We start from the raw sequence: 21,079 nt of genomic DNA on the forward strand, positions 1-21,079 counted from the left end.
TTGGGTTCTGGGTGACATCAAGTTTGGATATTAAGATTTACAATCTTTTGCGTAGATGGTTTGGGAAGTTATAGTCACCTGATGTGAGGTTGGAGGAAGAAAAGGGGCCCAGGACTGAGCCCAGAAAGTAGGTGCCGTTGAGGTGGGAAGATCAGGCGTGCATCATTTCCAGGAAGGTATGTTCAAACAGGAGGGAATACTTGATTCTGGACAATAAAGGATGATAAGGTTTTTTGCTTTTGTTTATCTTTTGGCCATGTCACGTGGCATGTGGGATCTTTAGTTCCCCAGCCAGAGATTGAACCCACATTCCCTGCATTGGGGACAGGGAGTCTTAACCACTGGACTGCCCAGGAAGTCCCGAGGATGACACGATTTTTGCCAGGCAGAGAAATGGTAGGAAAAGGAAGCATAAAGAGAAGAAGCATTTTGATCAGGGAGAGTAGAGTGAAATATCATCCCTATTCATGCTCCACCACAATGAGACGCCAAGCCTGCATTCTCTCCATCAAGTTTTGTGAGGTTGAGAAAATAAAGAGTTACTCCAAGAAACTAGTATCTTGTTTCTGAAGCACAGATGTCCAAAGCACAATGCCCTCAGATTTCTGGGACCTTATTAATAAGTTGAGACTATCACTGACTTTCAGAGAGCATACACCCAGCTTCCAAGATGTGTCTAATTTCCTCTCAACAGGTCGCACAGGCTGATACGAATCCAGCAGGTTCTCATCTGATAAAGAACTCTTGGAGTCATCCTGTTTCAAAGATATTGCCAATGACTTGAAAATCAAATAGCCACAGGAAATTCTGGTATCTTCACAGATTGAAGTGAAAATGCAGACCACAATCTTACTTTGATTTATCTTTGCAAAGATCTTTGGTATTATTTCTCAACAGGGATGAGCTAAGTGAATTTTCTTCACCAGAGATAAATATGAGGAAGACTTTTCCCCTTAGCACGAAGGTTTACCCAATACATATCATGGGATATTTCAGCCCTAAGTCTACCCAGGTGAATGAGTTCATCTCTGCAAGCTTTCTGATTGACCCCCTGTTTGCCAAGTCTTCCGAAGTTTACTGCTCTTCAAGAGTTCATTGCTTTGCTTCAGTACTGAGAATCTGACAAGAACTTATCAGGAGAATTCTGCTTGCAGCTGCTTTTATTCAGCTTATAGAACAAGAAAGGTTAGCATGAATTTTGAATCCTTGAATAATATCTTAACTGGAAAGTAACCCTGCCATTTCTGGAACTCCGCTCCCCAAATCTCTACTTAAAAAATAAAATGCCACAGATCATCTAATGCCTTTTACTTTTTCAAACCTAAACTATAATATCAGTTGATGTGTTTTCATACTGAGATTTGGAATCAATCAATACAGCAACTTAAAATTTTCATTTAGGTGAAAATACTTGAATGCAAAATAGTTTCTAAAATGTTAGTTCTGAGATTTTAAAAGGCATATAAAAATTAAATATATTATGGAAAAGAATTAACCATTGAAATGGTGAAAGACTGTTCTCCCTGTGTCTCCCATTTACCCAAATAGGAGCATGCACTTTACTATGTTATGTTTCTTTAAAAAAAAAAATGATTTCCACACAAAGTTTATTGTTTTTACATCAGAAAGAAAAAATATTTTGATAAAAATGTACTTTTAGAATCAACAAATGGATATAATTACCCTATCAAGTAGATAAAAAAAATATGTGATCAATATGATATTTCTGATACTTTAACCAATTTCTTTATTTCTCTGTGCAATATTGATGCTGCCAATAATGTGTTTGAGCAGATCTAAATTTCAATTATATCCTAAATAACTGTAGGGGAAAAAAGCAGTTCTCAAGTACAATACTTATTCTTTATTTATAAACTATGTGATACAAGATGCCATTCACCACGGATGCAAATCAAACAACAGAGATATCACTTCATACCTATTAGGATGGTAGTTACCAAAAAGACAACAAATAGCAGGTGTTGGTGAGGATTTGGAAAAAAGGGAACTCTCATGCCCTGCTAATGGGAATGTAAATTGCTGCACCCACTATGGAAAACAGTACAACTGTTCCTTAAAAAATTAAAAATAGAACTAACATACAATCCAGCAATTCCGCTTCTGGGTATTTTCTGAAGAAAACAAAAACATTACTTCTAAAAGATATCTGCACCTCATGTTCACTGCAGATTATTTATAGTAGCCAAGATACAGATGCAATCTAAGTACCCATCAATAGATGAATGGATAAAGAAGATATGGTAAATACATACAATGAATATTATTTAGCCATAATAAAGAATGACATTTTGCCATTTGCAACGGTATGGATGGACCTAGAAGTTATTGTGCTAAGTGATCAGAACTAATCTTTATCATCATTCCTCCAGTCATGCAACAATATTTTATCATTTTTATAATATTTTGCCATTTTACAATATTGTAAAATATTTTATCATTAAATGAAATAAGCATTAATTGCAACGATAGAGAACAGGATTCTTTGGAGGGTAGATTTTCTTTTCTAGATTCTTGTGCTTATTACGTAATTGTGAGATGCAATACTCTCATATACATGATTCCATGTGAATCCTATCCTACACCTGCATTGTAGACAAATGTATCTGTTATCCCAGCTTTGGAAGATAGGGAGGAGCCGAGATGCTAGACAACTTGCCCTCAATGTCATACTAGTTAGTGGCAAAGCTAGGTCTGTAAACTAGCTCTCCTGGTCTTTCCTTGACACATTGCCTTACATACAGTTAGGTACTCTGCATCTGTTTAATCACTTAATTAATAAATTTCAGACCAGCAGGGTAGATTTTCACAGTTAAAGAATTTTCTTTAAAATAAAATATCCTCTCTATTTTATATTCTGAGAGCCGAAGACACAAATCCTACTATGGGATTCCTAATGCCTGACTCTTTCCTTTAACCACTAAGCCAAGCAGACATTCTGGTTCAACTACCCAGTGATGATGTTGCTGTTGCTTTTCCGTCGCCAAGTTGTGACCGACTCTTCGAGATCACGTGGACTACAGCAGGCCAGGCTTCCCTGTCCCTCACCATCTCCCGGAGTTTCCCCAAGTTCATGTCCGTTGGATCGGTGATGCCATCCAACCACCTCATCCTCTGTGGCCCTCTTCTCCTTTTGCCTTTTTTTGTTGTTGTTGTTGTTGACAAAATAATGTCTCTGCTTTTTATTTTTTATTTTTTTCCATTTATTTTTATTAGTTGGAATCTTTCTCAGCATCAGGGTCTTTCCCAGTGAGTCAGCTGTCTGTATCACGTGGTCAGAGCATTGCAGCCCCTCAGGGATCACGGCTTTGTCATGGCTAATTGACTCTCATGACTCGATGAAGCTATGAGCCATGCCCTGTAGGGCCACCCAAGACGGACGGGTCAGAGTGGGGAGTTCTGACAAAACGTGACTCACTGGAGGAGGGAATGGCAAACCGCTCCAGTATACAAGCCTTGAGAATGCTACGAACTGTATAAAAAGTCGGTGATGTTGATGGATGTACTAATGGAATGTGTATCATATCCTCTTACCCATAAAGTAAAACCAACCTTAGAGGTAGAAGACTTCATTTTCCTTTTATTATGGGAAATATTAAAAGACTATTTTGCATAGATAGATTTCTGAGCAGGTGAATTGAAGAGTTGCTCATAAAAACAGTAGTTTATTATCTTTAACTGTTCTATTCATATCTAGTTACTATTACTCCCAAAATAATACAGGTCTTAACTGAGTGTTAGTTGTGTCTTAAAGTATGGACCCCAAAATTAATAACCTTGCTGTCCTCAGATTACATAGAAACTTTCAAACACCAGTGACATTGCCGTAATCATTTAACTAAAACCGATGCTCATCATCTAATAACAAAATATTATAAAATCAGTATAATCTGTGGATGAGTGTCAGTGAACTCTTGTTATCTGTCCAGAGGTATATAATGACAGATATTGAAACAATTATGGCAATTTGCCAGAGTAATCTATGTCTGTTGAACCTGATACATTTTAAAAAGTGGGTATGTATTTTCATCTTTTTCATTTATTCTAATAATTCCATGTATTTAAGTTAAAATTTTTAAATTAATTAATTAATTTGGCTGCACCGGGCCTTAGCTGTGTCATTGTGGTATGTGGGATCCAGCGTCCCAACCAGGGATCAAACCCTGGCCCCCTACATTGAGAGCACAGAGTCCTAGCCACTGGACCACCAGGGAGGTCCCCCTAGTAATTCCGTTTTTAACTGAGATGCAATTTATATAGCCTCATGCTCCCATTCCATGCATGCATTTAAATTAGCTTTGGAAAATTCGCCCACCCATGTAATCACAGCATAATGTAGGATGGGCTCATGAACCCTCAAAATTTTGTTGTGCCCTGTGCAGAAAATCATCCCCTATCCCCAGCCCTAGGTGACCATGGATCTGCCTTTTGTGCTTTTTCTAGATACGCCTTTTCTAGGGTTGGTGAAGCAGTTGCTCAATCTTTTTTGTTGCTGAGTGGTATTTCCATTGTATTTGGGTTGTTTACAATTGGAGTCACTAATGCTGCTATAAATGTTAGTGTCCAAGTCTTTTGGTGGATATATTGTATTTCTCATGGATGAAAATATCTCTCAGATTGAAATTGCTGGGTTGTGACAAAAATGTTTACCAAAGTAGTGTGCTATTATTTTACATTTTCAATAGTGATGTGCATGAACTCCATTTGGTCTGTGTCATCACCAACAGTTGGTGTTGTGGAACTTTTACTTTTTAGTAGTTATAATGAGTATTTAGCAGTAGTAAAGTGTGACTTTGCGTTTCCCTGAAGCCTGATAACGCTGAGCAGTTTTTCATATACTTATTGACTATTTGTACATCTTTTGTGAAGTGTCTGTTCAAATACTTGGACCATATATTACTGAATGGTCTTATTAAGAGATCCATACATTTTTTGAAACAAGAACTTTGTAAGGTAAGTGTAGTGCTTGTATTTTTCCACTGTTTTGACTTTTTTTTTTAAATAGTGTCTTTCAAAGAAGAGAGGTTTCAAAAGATGTTGATGGTCTATTTTACTATTTTGTTTGTTTATGATTTTGCTTGTCTTATCTACGAAATCTTTGACTATCCCAAGGTCATGAAAATTTTCTTGTTTTACAAGTTTGAGAGGTTTTAAGATTTGGGGGAAACAATGGAAACAGTGACAGACTTTATTTTCTTGGGTTCCAAAATCACTGCAGACAGTGACTGTGGCCATAAAATTAAGATGCTTGCTCCCTGAAAGAAAAGTTATGACAAACCTACACAGCATATTAAAAAACAAAGACCTTACTTTGCTGAAAGATTCATGTAGTCAAAGCTATGGGTTTTCCAGTAGTCATGTATAGATGCAAGAGTTGGACCATGAAGAAAGTTGAGCGCTGAAGAATTGATGTGCTTGAACTGTGGTGTTGGAGACGACTTTTGAGAGTTCCTTGGACTGCAAGGAGATCCAACCAGTTAATTCTAAAGGAAATCAATCCTGAATATTCATTGGAAGGACTGATGCTGAAGCTGAAGCTCCAATTCTTTGGCCACCTGATGCAAAGAGCCAACTCACTGGAAAAGACCCTGATGCTGGGAAAGACAGAAAGCAAGAGGAGAAGGGGACAACAGAAGACGAGATGGTTGGATGGCACGGCCAAGTCAATGGAGTTTGAGCAAGTTCCAGGAGATGGTGAAGGACAGGGAAACCTGGTGTGCTGCAGTCCATGGGGTCACAAAGAGTTGGATGTGACTGAGCAACTGAACAAGATTTTTTATTTCCACAATGAGGTATCGCTGATTGACAACACTGTATCAGTTTCAAGAAGTTTGAGACTTTTTATGTTTAGGTTGATCCATCTTTAGCCATCCAATTTTATGTGTCATGAGGTAGGGATACAGGTTCACTTTTCTCCATAAATATATACAGCTGTCATAACATTTATTGAAAAGACTATCTCTTCCCTCTTCAGGAACCTTGTTACTTTTATCAAAACTCAATTAGCCATGTATGTGAGAGTCTACTTCTGGACAATTCTATTGACTAATCCATATCTATCCTGATCTCAGTGTATCTTGCAGTATAAGAATAGCAAAGCTTTCTATAGATAGTTCAAGTTCTCTGATTTTTTTTTCAAATTATTTTGGCTATTCTGGGTCATTTGTATTTACATATTATTTACATATATATTTTATGATTTTTTTTTTACAAAGAAAACCATCAGAACTTTGAGTTGACTATGGATTAGAGACAATTAACATTTACAAAATTGTCTTCCAGTTCACAATTATGATACATATCTTTGCACTTTCTTTTTTAGTCTTACACAAATTTTGCTGTTTCCTTAATTACTTCATGGTTTTAATTTCAATATCCAATTATTTATTGTTAGCATGCAACTGAGTTTTGTATACTGACCTTGTATCTTACCTCACTAAACTAATTCTATTTTTTTTTTTTAATCTATTTAGGATTTTCATTACATTTGATGTCTTCTGCAGTTTCATTTCCTACAATACATATGCTTCTTCTCTTTCTTGCCTCATTTCCAGGTAGGGTCTTAAGTATAGTGTTGACTAGAAATGGTGAGAGCAAGTATTTCTTTTGTTGTTGTTGTTTAGTCACTAAGTCTTGCCCGACTCTCTATGACCCCATGCACTGTAGCCTGCCAGGATCCTCTGTCCATGAGAATTTTCAGGCAAGAATACTGGAGTGGGTTGCCATTTCCTCCTCTAGGGGATCTTTCTGACGCAGGGATCAAAGCCATGTATCTTGCATTGCAGGAGAATTCTTTACCACTGAGCTACTGGGGAAGGCCAGAATTTCTTTGCCTTTCCCCAAATCTTAGATTTCCCAGGTAGCGCAGCTGGTAAAGAATTCACCTGCAATGCAGGAGACCCTGGTTTGATTCCTGGGTCAGGAAGATCCGCTGGACAAGGGATAGGCTACTCACTCCAGTATTCTTGGGCTTCCCTGGTGGCTCAGTTGGTAAAGAATCCACCTGCAATGTGGGAGACCTGGGTTCAATCCCTGGGTTGGGAAGATCTCCTGCAGAAGGGAAAGGCTACCCACTCCAGCATTCTGACCTGGAATACTTGATGTTTGGGCTTCCCAGGTGGCTCAGATGTAAAGAATCTGCCTGCAATGCAGGAGATCCGGCTTTGATCCCTGGGTCGGAAAGATCCCCTGGAGAAGGGAATGGCAATCCACTCCAGTATTCTTGCCTGGAGAATTCCATGGACAGACCATGGGGTCGCGAAGAGTCAGACATAACTGAGCGACTGAGCAAGCAAGCAAATCTTAGATGGAAAACAAACCATTGTGCATGATGCTAACTGCAGGTTTTTCATACTTTGTATTCTTAAGGAAGTTCCCTTCTAGTTCTAGCTTGCCCAGAGGTTTTGTCATGAATGGATGTTGAGTTTTAACATATACTTTACCCGCATCTAGTAAGATGTATTTTTTTTTCTCTGTATTCTGTTAATTTGGTGAGTTAATTGAATCTTTAAATTCTAATTTTTTAATAAAAGCTTTAATTGTAAAATACACATAAAGTTTATCATCTTACTCACACCTAAGTGTACAATTCAGTAGGTTAAGTATATTCATTGCTGTGTGGCCAATCTCTAGAACTTTCGTCATCTTGTAAAACAAACTTTCTACCCACTAAAAAACTCATTTCCTCCTCCCTCCATTAATTCACTTTTTATAAAAGTTTCAGTTTCTAATTAGAAATAAAAGGGCTTCCTGATAGCTCAGTTGATAAAGAATCTGCCTGCAATGCAAGAGACCCTGGTTTGACTCCTGGGTTGGGAAGATCCACTGGAGAAGGGATAGACTACCCACTCCAATATTCTTGGCCTTTCCTTGTGGCTCAGCTGGCAAAGAATCAGCCTGCAATGGGTTCAATTCCTGGATTGGGAAGATACCCTGGAGAAAGGAAAGGCAGTATTCTGGCCTGGAGAATTCCATGGTCCAGTCCATGGGGTTGCAAGAGTCGGACACAGCTTTCACTTTCACTACAGAAAGCTTTAAAAGCAATGTTCTAGAATCAGTTTGCTTGTAGTAAAAAAAAAAAAAAAAAAAAGCCTTTTAAATAGGTGCTTATTAGCTTGCAAATTTAGCTTTACAATTGTACACACACACAAAATTTGTGTCTTGGGAGAACAAATATACCTGATGACTTTCATCACTTCAAACTAGATAAAACTAGATTGTGTGAAAATCAATTTATTCTACTCAAACCATTTCTTTTTAAAGCATGTCAGTTAAATGTGATCATTGCCTGACCATAAACAAAAGTGAAAGTAGGGTTTTTCTCCTTTCCCCTTTGATTCCTCTACACTCTGCTCCTGGCTGAAGCACCCACAGCCAACATGAAGAGCCAATTTTTCATAATTCAAAACAAACAAAAAGGAAACCTAACAAACTTGACTAAGTGTTTCTAACAAACATCAACTTGCCTTTTGACAAGTACTTAGTGTTACTATTTATTCTGCTGCTATTCTGAAATAGTTCAGCTTTGTTTATGGGGTTTTCATTTATTTTCTTAAAAAAAACTAAACTCTCTAACACCTAACTTTAGCTCAGTGGAATCTATTCTTCCCAAATTGATATTAATAGTTTTTAAATAAAGTATATGGGAATCACATGTATAATACACCAGATATGAACTGCCACATTTTCATCTAACCAAATATCCCAGGAATTTGAGACTATCTGTATGCTGGGGAAAAAACTTCTAAAAAACACAGAAATATACCGTATAATAGTTTTATTTTTCTCATTTTACTATTTTTACATTTTATGCACAAATATTTTTTATCTGAGTAAAAATAGAAAATAACTGTCTTATGTAAAATTACAAAAAAAATAAAAACCACAAAGAAATACATAATTGTTATTATGACAGTATAAGTGTCTTTATTTAAAGAGTAAAAATGTATGCAAAAATCCTCCTCCCTCTTACAAAAGACTGAGAATATTTTTTTCTGGCAGCAAGTGAAATATCACTGAAATATCAATATTTTTATATTCTCTAGATATGAAGACATTAAGTTAGTCACAGGTTATTTTGAAATTATGAAATTTAAAACATTTTTGTGCTATTTCAAAGATACATTAGTTCTTTTTAAAAGGCAGTAGCATAAAATGATGAACATGAAAAACAGCAGACCTCACCAAAAATATTTGGAGGCACAACCCTTTAAAGAAATATCATACTTGAATTTCACCATTTATCAGGGGCAAAAAAACAATCTTTCCTAATTAACTGACATGGACTGTCACAAAAATAAATGTGATGAGTCAATTCATGTATCAATCAACCACACAGCAATTTTGCCTAATGTTTGATTTTCTGATGCCAACACAATTTCCTAAACTTCAGGCTAGCAAGATACGTATGAAAATTGACTCAATGAGAATCTCATGTGGAAAAAGTTTTAAAACAAAAATGAACGTTTCATTGTTTTTATACTTATATGGTATAGAAATGACCAATAATTTTATCTCTCCTCTGATATAAATTCTATGGAAAATTTATTCATAAAATCAGAGCAAAGAATGAATAGCATAAATTATATTTTCTTTCAAAATACAAGTTATCTTTCAATACAAGAAAAGACTACTTGGCTTCTGATAACTGCAACCTCAATAAGCACAATGGACATAGTTTATAAGCTGAGACAAAGTAACGGAAGTTTCTTGAATCAACTGGGGAAATCAGTCTCACTGCTTATGGTGCATAAAGTGATGGAGAGAGGCAAAGAAGAGAAAAGAAACAGCATCAGATTGTGTCTGAGAACTGACTGTTCAAATGATAACAAGGAATAAAAGAAAAACTGCAAAAAGAAGAAAATGAATAAAATTTTTTTTAAGGTATCTGAGGAACACAGGGGAAAAATAAAAAAGAAATAATAGATTGATTTTTAGAGATCTAGAATTCCTTGCCTTAAAATACATACACATTTAGTTGAGATATATATAACGGAAATCTGTCATCTTGGCTAAAACATATTGTCTCCCTCAAAGTATGTTATGTCAAAGTCAATAATTTAAAGCTCTTGATAATATAACAGAAAAGCAGACTTTATCATTATTATTTTAAAACTGTAACCGACTTGTCAACTTCCCAGACCATAAGAGGATGGTGAAAAACCCTCAGCTACCCGTTATCTGAACTAGAACATCTCTGTATCATATTGCTATTCTACTCAGATATTCTTGCCATCACAGCATCCAAGCTGAACTAATAGTTTGTCAGTCTATTCTGTTTATAAAAAGGTAAAAATGGAAATTACAGATTTTATTCTTTCTACTGCTTGTTCTTAAAGGACTTCAACAGAATACAATAATATAAGTGAACTGACATAACATGCTGTAGTCCCACAGTATAACACTTAATATTATGATCTGAAGCTATCAGAAAAGGAGGTCATACACACCTCCCCCTCCTCTCTCTTCCTAAGATCCCAGCCTCCTATGGTTCTTTCCAAACCACTATTCAGTACTGGGGGCAGCAACTGCCAATAATGCCTCCTTGCATTACTGTGGCCCTTTCCTCCTAGTTAGTTAAATGCACTAAGTGAGCTCTTATAAAGCTGCTTAGGGGATGGATTTAAAGGAAATGATGAGGGAGAAGGTACATAAAGTAATATTTGAGAATCAGTCTTCTGCTATAAGAGAATTAAAGTATCTCATATCATGATTTGTGCATAATACTTTAAAACAAACACAAAGAGGAAAAAAGTAAGGAAACCAAGCAAAGCAAGCAAGAACAAAAGACACTTCTAGCCATTTCTGTTCAGCGTTGGCTTGCAGCAGGTAAAGAGTTTCATGTGTGTAAGAATTATTTAATCTTTAAAGGATTTCTAAGCGAGTTTTGAAATATCACCTTTTGAATAGTATGTCTTCATTTATGTGTGTGTGTGTGTGTGTGTATAAGACGGCCAACTGGACATGTATACAGATATTTGTACACTCGCATATATAATATTCAAAGGAAAAAATTAAATAAATGGGAAATTTTAAGAGAAGACTGCCTGTATTGGAGGTCAAATTTTCCTTTTAGAACTACTTGCAAGTAATTCACTCATGTCTTGAAAGATCAAGTACTGCTGACTGATTTAAAGTCTTCATCAGAAACACAAGACTATGAAAGCTGTTTTGTATAATAAACCAGCACTATAGGATAATTAATTTTTTTAAAAAAGGAGCCATAAGAAACCAAACTAAACCAAAATTTTATTTCTGGTTGAGGTATACTTTTTCAGATTTTTAAATCTCTGACAAGAAAAACAGAGATCATCTGAGAATTTTTGTAATAGTTGGTTTATTAGGATTTAATGTCTCTCTTATAATAATTTAAATTCTTGGCCTGACAGTATGAATAATCTATACAGTAAATCCTTAAAATTGGCTTTTGAGTAAAGCCAGATTTAAACCTGGATCTCTTTCTTCAGCACTGCTCTTCTGCCAGTCTTTTTTTACTGTCTTTTGCTTGCAAATACATAAATTATTTTAATAACGTGATACTCTTAGTAATTTTATATTATAATTTTATTGGATATGACTACTTTAGCTCTGCTTGATTAGATGAAACAGGCATACATGCTTCAGCTGTGAAAAATTCCATTTTCTGGTTTTTATGTAAAGCAACATCTAAAGCAGCAGAGAGGGGAAAGTTATATTTTCAAAAATATTAATAGTTAAGCCAGACTGTTTCCTGGAGATACTTCATTTATTTTTCATCCTCAGGTGCTACTGGCTATTTTTGGTAGGGCTAGACATTAATACTGACCAGTTTAGCTTTTCTGACTGTTAACAAACTATCCCACAATGAACCAGCCTAAAGACATTGTGGTGATTGTTTAACATACACATATTCTAAAATATATGCTCAAAGTAAAAAGATCCAAATTCACAAGAGTATGAAATATTTATAAAAAAAATCATGCATCAGATTGTACAGTCTAGAAATAAAAGAAGATTCAAATTCAGTAATAAAGGGAAGAGCAAGACTTGCTCCAACATTTTAAGAAAGACCGTGGACTCCCGGAGGCCCTGGCTCAGTTATCCTTCTCCGCCTGCAGGGACGCGGCGGCCAGGGCCACTGCTGCGACTGGCTGGGTGATCCCATGCAGCTGCATCTTGGCAAGTTTCTTTTGTTCACACTCTGTGACCAAACGGTTCAACTCCGCTGCGCTGTACCCGATAAGAGTCTTCAAGTCACAGACAAACTTGTAGACAAATCTCTTGCCTTGAACTTTACAAATCATGTCCCCATCGTAATAATACCTTTAAAAACAGAAAACTGCATTACGACCATATAAAAATTTTTTAAAAATTTGGATTTCTTATAATACCTCACAGATTATTCCATAAACAGAAGCCTAGTATCATATCTATCACAATAGCAACAATGAGGTTATATAGAACTATTTAACGCTGTTATCCAAAGAAACTAAAATATTAACTAAAATTTCAATGCTAAGTACTCTAAAATTTTATGTACTAAATCTTCAAAACATATTCTCAAAAATCATGCTAAAACACTAAATTTAAAAATAAACATTATTAGCAAAACCAAAAAACCTTAGGAGCAGTAACAGAATCCAAGAACAAGGAGTCTGAATCCGAATGCCAAGATTCAAGACCTCACATCTTTCCTGTGACCACAGGAAAGGCACATTTGTTTGCTCTAAGCTTGTATTCCTCATTTATAAAATGAGATTTAAAAAACTATGGACCCCAATAGAATTATTGAAGGTTGAAAGGATTATCCCTGTAAAGTGCTTAGCACACAATGACTGGCACATATAGCCCACTATAAAATAGAAGCTATGGTAATAATTAAGAACCCATATGGTATGAATAAAAAATTTTAATATACATATTCTCTGGTTGTTGGAATGTCCATTTTTCTGTCTCGTACAAAATGCTTTACTACGTATCTATGCCTTCATCTTTATCATTTTAATATATTAAAGGCTCTCCTTCCAGAGAAATTCTCCAAACCAATAGGGGAGACTCAAAACTGTAAGCAAAAGGGTTTAAAAAAAAAAAAAAATAGAGAGGACCAGAAAAACAGAAAAGAGGACTTCATAAAGAAACACATAAAGTGTACACAGGTACACTTGGGGAAATCACTCTAGAAGCCTGGTTTATGGATATAAAACAGAACTGGAATTATACTTACTTTGGAAAAGACTTTTTTACCCCTATGCACTACCTGGCGAGCCACAGTCCATGCGGTGACAGAGAGCCTGACACGACTGAGCAACTAACAGAAACACACATATGCACTGCCAATTCCAATTAACAGGAAAAAGGCAAGTCAAAACTTCTGGGCTGGCAGACTTTGGAGACTTCATCTTAAAACTGCACTGCCCATTTGTGTGCATTTGCACTCATCTGATGAAGAGCTGTTACAAAACAACTACATGCAAAAGTGTGGGTGGTGTAAACTATCACGTTTAGTAGGACTTTATTATAAAAACAACAGTGTCACCAAAAATCCATTAATGAAAAAACTACACGCAGTAAATGGTCATCTTTCCCTAATTACAGAACAGCTGAAGTATAATGGTTATGTCCACTTTCCCAGTAAGAGATGTAACCCATTGGGCATTGTCTTGTGTTTCTTGTCAACTACATTAAGACAGAATTATATCTCAGCCCACAAACTACCAACAGCTTGCCATCCAGTTAAAATACTGTAGGCATTTTGATTTAAGTGAACAGCTCAGTGACTTATCACAAAGTGAACATTCATTCACCTGTTAACCATGACTCAGGTCCGGACACAGAACACTGGGTGCACCCCACAGCCCCTCTCCATCATCACCCCTCCCTTGCTCTAGAAGGTTACACAGTCCTAGTTCATGATAATAATTTCATTGCTGCTTTTGTATTCCAAACATGTATCTGTAAGTGCTGTAATTTAGTTTTGCTGTTATTTGCATGCTCCTATATAAATTCAGTATACACTCTTTTGGGTCTGGATTGTCATCACCGAACATTATGTCTGAGGTTCATCCACAGCAGTGCATTTTCATGGACACACAGTACTGTACAGTGTATCACAGTTTACTTATTCACGCTACTGTTGGCAAGATATTTGGGTGGTTTCTGATTTTGTGCCTGCTTGCATGCTCAGTCACCTCAGTTGTGTCCGACTCTTGGCAACTCCATGGACTACAGCCCACCAGGTCACTCTATCCATGGGATTTCCCAGGCAAGAATGCTGGAGCAGGTTGCCATTTCCTACGAGGGGATTTTCCCACCCCAGGGATCACACCTGTGTCTCCTGCACTGCAGGCAGATTCTTTACCACTGAGCCACTGGGGAAGCCCCTTCTGATTTGGGGATGTTATAAACAAGGCTGCATAAGCATCCATATGAATATATATGTACATTTTTGTCTGGTAAATCCTTAGAAGATAAACTGCTAGGTTACTGGTCACAGTTTACACTCCTACCAAAAGTGTAGAAGCATTCCCACTGCTACCTATCCCTCACCAACACTTGGTACACGCAATTATTTTCATTTTAGCCTCTCTCGGACACGTTGGTGTGCAGTTCCCAAGTTGTGTCCAACTCTTCGCAACTCCATGGACTGTAGCATGCCAGGCTTCCCTGTCCCTCACTATCCCCTGGAACTTGCTCAAACTCATGTCCATGGAGTCTGTGACGCCATCTAACTATTTCATCTTCGGTTGTCCCCTCCTCCTCCTACCCTCAGTCTTTCCCAGCATCAAGATCTTTCCCAATGAGTTGGCTCTTCGTATCAGGTGGCCAAAGTATTTGAGCTTCGGCATCAGTCCTTCCAATGAATATTTTTGGTTGATTTCCTTTAGGATTGACTGGTTTGATCTCCTTGCAGTCCAAGGGACTCTCAAGAGTCTTCTCCAACACCACAGTTCAAAAGCATCAATCCTTTGGCGCTCAGCCTTCTTTATGGTCCAATTCTCACATCCATACAAGACTATTGGAAAACCACAGCTTTGACTAGATGGACCTTTGCCAGCAAACTGATTGGCCATTTGGCTAATCTCTAAATTTTTCTTAATTTCCTATGGATCTGTAAGAGTTCTTTAATTATTCCAGGTAAGAGTCTTACATCAGATATATGTGGCTTGACTTTCACTCTCCTGATAGCTTCTAATGGCCAGAAGTTCTTAATTTAAATGCAGTCCAATTTATTGATCTTTTCCATTAGGTTAGTGCTTCTGGTTCTATTTAATGTCTTCTCATCTACTAAAGTCAAGAAGGCATTTCTAGATGCTTCCCTATTTTACTTTCACAAGTTAGAGCTACAAGTTACATAGAATTGACTTTCAGTATGCTATGAGGAAGGGGGTCAATATGGATAGTCAACTGTCCCAGCACTACTGACTGAAATGTAGGTCCCATCCCTACTGCCATCTTTAAATCAAATGTTCCTATATTTTTGTTCTATTCAGGTCACCAATTCTAATCTTGGGTCTTTGGCCTACCCTAAGCAAACAGCATACTGTCTTACTGTTACAGTGAGTCTCTATATCCTGTAGAGCAAGTCTGCCTACTCTGCTAATCTTCTTCAGGTGTCCTGATTCTGTGACACTTTATCAGTTCAGTTAAAGTCGCTCAGTCGCGTCAGACTCTGCGACCCCATGGACTGCAGCACACCAGGCCTCCCTGCCCTCGCCTCTTTATAGTCATATATAAATTCTATAATCAACTTGTCAAGTTCTATGAACACACTTATTCAGGCAGCTACTGCATTGTAACTTAGACCAACTGTGGACAAGAGACATCTTAATTATTAATTCTAATAATGTATCTGTAATTCTGAGGGGACTTGCGTGTACACAGTCACATCAACTGTCAAAAGTAACAGTTTTAATTCTGATTACACAGAAAGGATCTTTAGGCAGTTAGCAAAGTGTTTGACAGTAAGTAATAAGTACACTGAAAATAAAGCATTTTAGTTACTTATATATGCTAAGGCAAACAAACTGTCATTGTGGAAAAGAAAAATTATCATGATAAACTAGGAAACAGTACTTGAATGCCACGATCCTGTAACAAGGAATACTGATTTAACCCATACTCCACATAATTATATAATTAGACTGGGATGAGGGGACAGAAAGGTTGCGTGTGTTAATGAGAGGTAAATCATATTCTGTGTGAAATTCACAAAACTGCTTTATCAAATTTACTCTTCCCAAAAAATAGACATAATTCCTACATGTCCTACTTCTCAGATACTTAAGTGCACATACTGAATTTCCATCACTGTAGTAAGCATAAATTCTGACAGTAATTACATCAAAACTTTCATGTCATTTATGAGAAATTATGTATAATTATTCTATTTCAACTCAATTGATGAAAAAGTTTGAATATTCAGATTTAGGCTGACTGGGGGGAAGGAAAAACAGAGAGATGGGTTAACATTTTGCATCTAATTATAAAAATTGACAATATCTACATATTTACTAGCATTTATTGACACTCAATGCACCTACGCCAAATGACAGCATCTCTGTTAAAAAAAAAACCAGAAACCTCAAAGATTAAATATGCTGGTTTTAAACAGAGTGGTGTATGTTTCTAATCAGATAAAAACAAATAATCTAGAATCATCTTTTAAAAATTCTACATATCTCAAATTACTACTAAAAATCTTTTTAAGAAGTAATTTTTAACAAAAACGTGAACATTTTTAGTTTTATTTATATAAAGAAAACGTAAGTATTTTAACATCATTACATAACAATGTTTATACAAATAAGCCATTTTTTAGAAACTATTGATTGAAAGTTTTAAAATGCTTACCTTAATGCACGACTAAGTTTCTCATAGTTCATGGTAGGTTTGTTTTTACGTTGTCCCCATTTCTGTGCAACCAGTTCGGGCTGATTTAGCTTAAATTCTCCTTCATCACCAACCCAAGAAATGCAGTCTCGAGCATCCTTGTCAGTAAGAAGTTCTAGCAAAAACTGCCACAGTTGGATCTGGCCATTGTTTCCTAGAAATTGACAAGAATGACAAGCACTGACCACAATGCTATGGATTTTCAGAGGGCAAAAGACAACAAACAGGTCCTTTGGTTCATACGTCAGCCACACAAAAAACATAAACTTCTTTTTACAAATGCTAGCTAAGTATTTTCAGAGAAAAAGTCCAGGGGGTGGTCCTCAGATGGCGGAGGAATAGGACAGGGAGACCACTTTGACCCCCCAAAATTTACCGAAAGAACATTTGAATGCTGAGAAAATGCCACAAAACAACTTCTGAACGCTGGCAGAGGACATCAGGCACCCAGAAAGGCAGCCCATTGTCTTCGAAAGGAGGCAGGACAAAATATAAAAGATAAAAGAGAGACAAAAGAGTTAGGGATGAAGACCCATCCCAAGAAGGGAGTCTTAAAAGAGGAGAAGTTTCCAAACACCAGGAAACCCTCTCACCCGCAGGTCTGTGCGGAGTTTGGGAATCTCAGAGGGCGACATAACCGGGAGGAAAAATAAACAAATAAATAAAACCCACAGATTACGTGCCTAACGGCAATTCCCAGTAGAAAAGTAGCCCAGACACTGGCACCCGCCACCAGCAAGCAGGGGCACAGGGAGGCGTGGGCTGCACTGCTTAGGGTAAGGACTGGGTCTGAATGTCCTGAAGGCAATCTGAGGGAGCCAACGTGAGATAGCAACCCAGACTGTGGGACAGCCAGAGAGAGAGAGGAAAAAAAAAAAAAACACAGAGAGAGAGAACTTTCCCACAAAAAGCCCTAACTAAGCCCTAACTAAGGCACTGCCGGCCCGCTCACAGAACAAAGGACTGAGCGATACCAGAGGAGAGCTAGCCAGCAGTGGACCGGCCCATCCCCCGCTGGAGGCAGGGAGGCAGGCGGGCGGCAGCCAGAACCGGAATGGGGCAATCTCGGCCCCAGAGGCGGCATCCTCTACCAAACTGTGAGCAGGCTCCCAGGTGCTAACCAAGACTTCCTGGGATTCTGGCTGGTTGACATCTGCTGGGAGGGTCGCAGCCAGAGATCAGCTGCCCAGAGGAGACTCATGGCACACCTGAGACGGCGAAACCGAGTGGCTGGGACGGGGAGGCGAGAAGATGCAGCTCCCACCCGGGGAGAATGTGCTCGCCAAGTACCTGGCCACCTGAGCTGCTCGGACCTGGGAACCAACCAAGTCTGCCCTTTGTGGAGTACTGAGACCCTGACCCTGAGCGGCTTAGACCTGGGAAGGGCCCTGCAATCCAGGGCCTGCCTCTGACAGTTCCCAGCAGAGCAGCCTGCAGCCTGAGCAGTGTAGACGGGGAAAGCACACACGCCGCGAGCGGGGGCAAACCCAGTGTAGCCGAGACGCTGCGAGCACTGTCCACACAGGCCAGTGAGATTTCTTTGCAGGGTCCCTCCCTCCCCACAGCACCAAGGGAGCCTAAATAAGTGACCATCTCCGCCCCCTTGTGTCAGGGCGGAAATTAGACACTGAAGAGACCAACAGAAGAAGCTAAAATAAACAGAGGGAACCGCTTTGGAAGTGACAGGTGCAATAGATTAAAATCCTGTAGCGTCCGTGTTTAATGTTATCCTCTTGCTATGTATAAGTAAAGCAGACAATGTTTAGGCTAGGGACTCACTGAAGGGGAGCTGTCTTGTCATCATTTGTGGGGGTAAACTATTCTATGAACATGTGCAAATGGCCCTAAATAAATCTACACTCTAAAACTTTAAAAAATAAATAAATAAATAAAACCCTGTAGTTAGCACCGACTACAATGGAAGGGGCCTACAGACCTTGAGACTTATAAGCTGAAACAAGGAACTATCTGAAACTGAACTGACCCACACTGCCCGCAACAGCTCCAAAGAAATTCCTAGATATATTTTTACTATTATCATTTTTTAAATTAAAATTTTTTAAAAATTTTTAAGTTCTCTATTACTCCTTTAATTTTCATTTTTATAACCTACTATTACCTTGCAAAAAAAAAAAGACCCCATTTTTAAAGCAAACTTCATATATGTTTTTTATAATTTTTGTGATCTCCCCTTTTGATTCCCCCTCTTCTCCTCCTGGTCACCTCTATCTCCCTCCTCCCTCTTCTCTTCTCCATGTAACTCTGAACCTCTCTGGGTGTCCCTCACTGTGGAGAAACTTCTCATCATTAACCTAGATGTTTTATCATCAGTGCTGTATAGATGGAGAAGTCTTGAGGCTACTGTAAGAATAAGACTAAAAGCCAGAGGCAGGAGGCTTAAGTCCAAAACCTGAGAACACCAGAGAACTCCTGACTCCAGGGAACATTAATCAATAGGAGCTCATCCAAAAGCTTCCATATCTACACTGAAACCAAGCACCACCCAAGAGCCAACAAGCTCCAGAGAAGGACATACCACGCAGATTCTCCAGCAACACAGGAACATAGCCCTGAGCGTCAATATACAGGCTGCCCAAAGTCACACCAAACCCATAGACATCTCAAAACTCACTACTGGACACTTCGCTGCACTCCCGAGAGAAGAAATCCAGCTCCACCCACCAGAACACCAACACAAGCTTTCCTAACCAGGAAACCTTGACAAGCCACTCATCCAACCCCACCCACAAGGAGGAACCTCCACAATAAAGAGGAACCACAAACTGCCAGAATACAGAAAGGCCACCCCAAATAGCAATCTAAACAAGATGAAAAGGCAGAGAAATACTCAGCAGTTAAAGGAACATGATAAATGCCCACCAAACCAAACCAAAGAGGAGGATATAGTGAGTCTACCTGAAAAAGAATTCAGAATAATGATAGTAAAAATGATCCAAAATCTTGAAAACAAAATGGAGTTACAGATAAACAGCCTGGAGACAAGGATTGAGAAGATGCAAGAAATGTTTAACAAGGACCTAGAAGAAATAAAAAAGAGTCAATCAATAATGAATAATGCAATAAATGAGATCAAAAACACTCTCGAGGGAACCAACAGTAGAATAACGGAGGCATTAGATAGGATAAGAGAGGTAGAAGATAGAATGGCAGAAATAAATGAAGCAGAGAGGAAAAAAGAAAAAAGAATTAAAAGAAATGAGGACAACCTCAGAGACCTCTGGGACAATGTTAAATGCCCCAACATTCGAATCATAGGAGTCCCAGAAGAGAAAAAGTTCATATCCACATTTTCATACAGTGAAATAAAACAAAATATACATAATTTGACAAATTTTATAAATGTCAGATGATAATGCAAAAATACCTGTTCTGTTTCCAGGCGAACTCCTATCTTCTCCTGAAATCCTGGGAGCTCTCTGCACTTTAGCTGCCTTTGTACTACTATTTATAGCTTTAATGGCAGTTGGTGTAGCAGACTGCACTGATGCCGGAATAATCTGCACAGCTGCAAAGCAAGACAAGGGGAAAATTTTTTTTTCTCCTTCCAATACAAATAGAGGAAAAAACTACTGAAAGAAAATAAAATGCAATTAGTTTAAGTGATGCCTCTCCAATTACCTCAACAAAAGTTCAGAGGATAAGGTATAATGTCTGCATTACTGTCTGAATCTTAAGTGAATAAAAGTTGGTTTCCTTATTTTAGAAAAACTTATTGATGCATATACAGTAGATAAAGTTATAAAAAATCCATTTTTAAAAATATTTGTTCATAAGAGATGGTTTATCAAATTTTGGAGAATGTGGACAAATGAGAATTCATGTTCCACTGCTGACAGGACTACAAACATACCACCATTTTGAGAAAAACTTTAGTAATATCCAGTAAAGACAAAAGGGTAGAATCCCATGAAATCACAACCAGAGAATCTCACACACATTCTTACAGATATTCATTCAATGATGTTCATAAAGTTTTAAAAATGATAAACAGAAGTGAAAATAAAATCGAGCTACAGATATCAGCATAGGTCTCATAAATGTAAATCAAAAAAGCAAGCTATAAAAGGATAGACACAGTATATCACCATCTTCACCCAAAAGTTTATAAATGTATAAAATAATGTCCTGAAGTGTTTATGGTTACAAAAGTTCATAAAAATACAAAATATTCATA

General features: G+C 37.8%; 1 protein-coding gene across 6 annotated transcripts in view; it reads right to left on the reverse strand.

Annotated features, from left to right (window-relative positions):
• Positions 1–11,562: 11,562 nt before the first annotated feature.
• GABPA (GA binding protein transcription factor subunit alpha) overlaps positions 11,563–21,079 on the reverse strand; it is a 35,232-nt gene continuing 25,715 nt past the window's right edge. For all 6 annotated transcript variants that reach the window (XM_043892943.1, XM_043892942.1, XM_043892944.1 and 3 more), the window contains exons 8-10: positions 20,270–20,410; positions 16,846–17,038; positions 11,563–12,318 (exon numbers count right to left, since the gene is read on the reverse strand). In XM_043892943.1, the coding sequence (XP_043748878.1) occupies positions 12,090–12,318; positions 16,846–17,038; positions 20,270–20,410 (563 nt within the window). In that variant the 3' untranslated portion in view covers positions 11,563–12,089. The remainder of the gene's footprint in view (positions 12,319–16,845; positions 17,039–20,269; positions 20,411–21,079) is intronic.

This window comes from Cervus elaphus, chromosome 31, assembly GCF_910594005.1.
Source record: "Cervus elaphus chromosome 31, mCerEla1.1, whole genome shotgun sequence".
Classification (NCBI taxonomy): domain Eukaryota; kingdom Metazoa; phylum Chordata; class Mammalia; order Artiodactyla; family Cervidae; genus Cervus; species Cervus elaphus.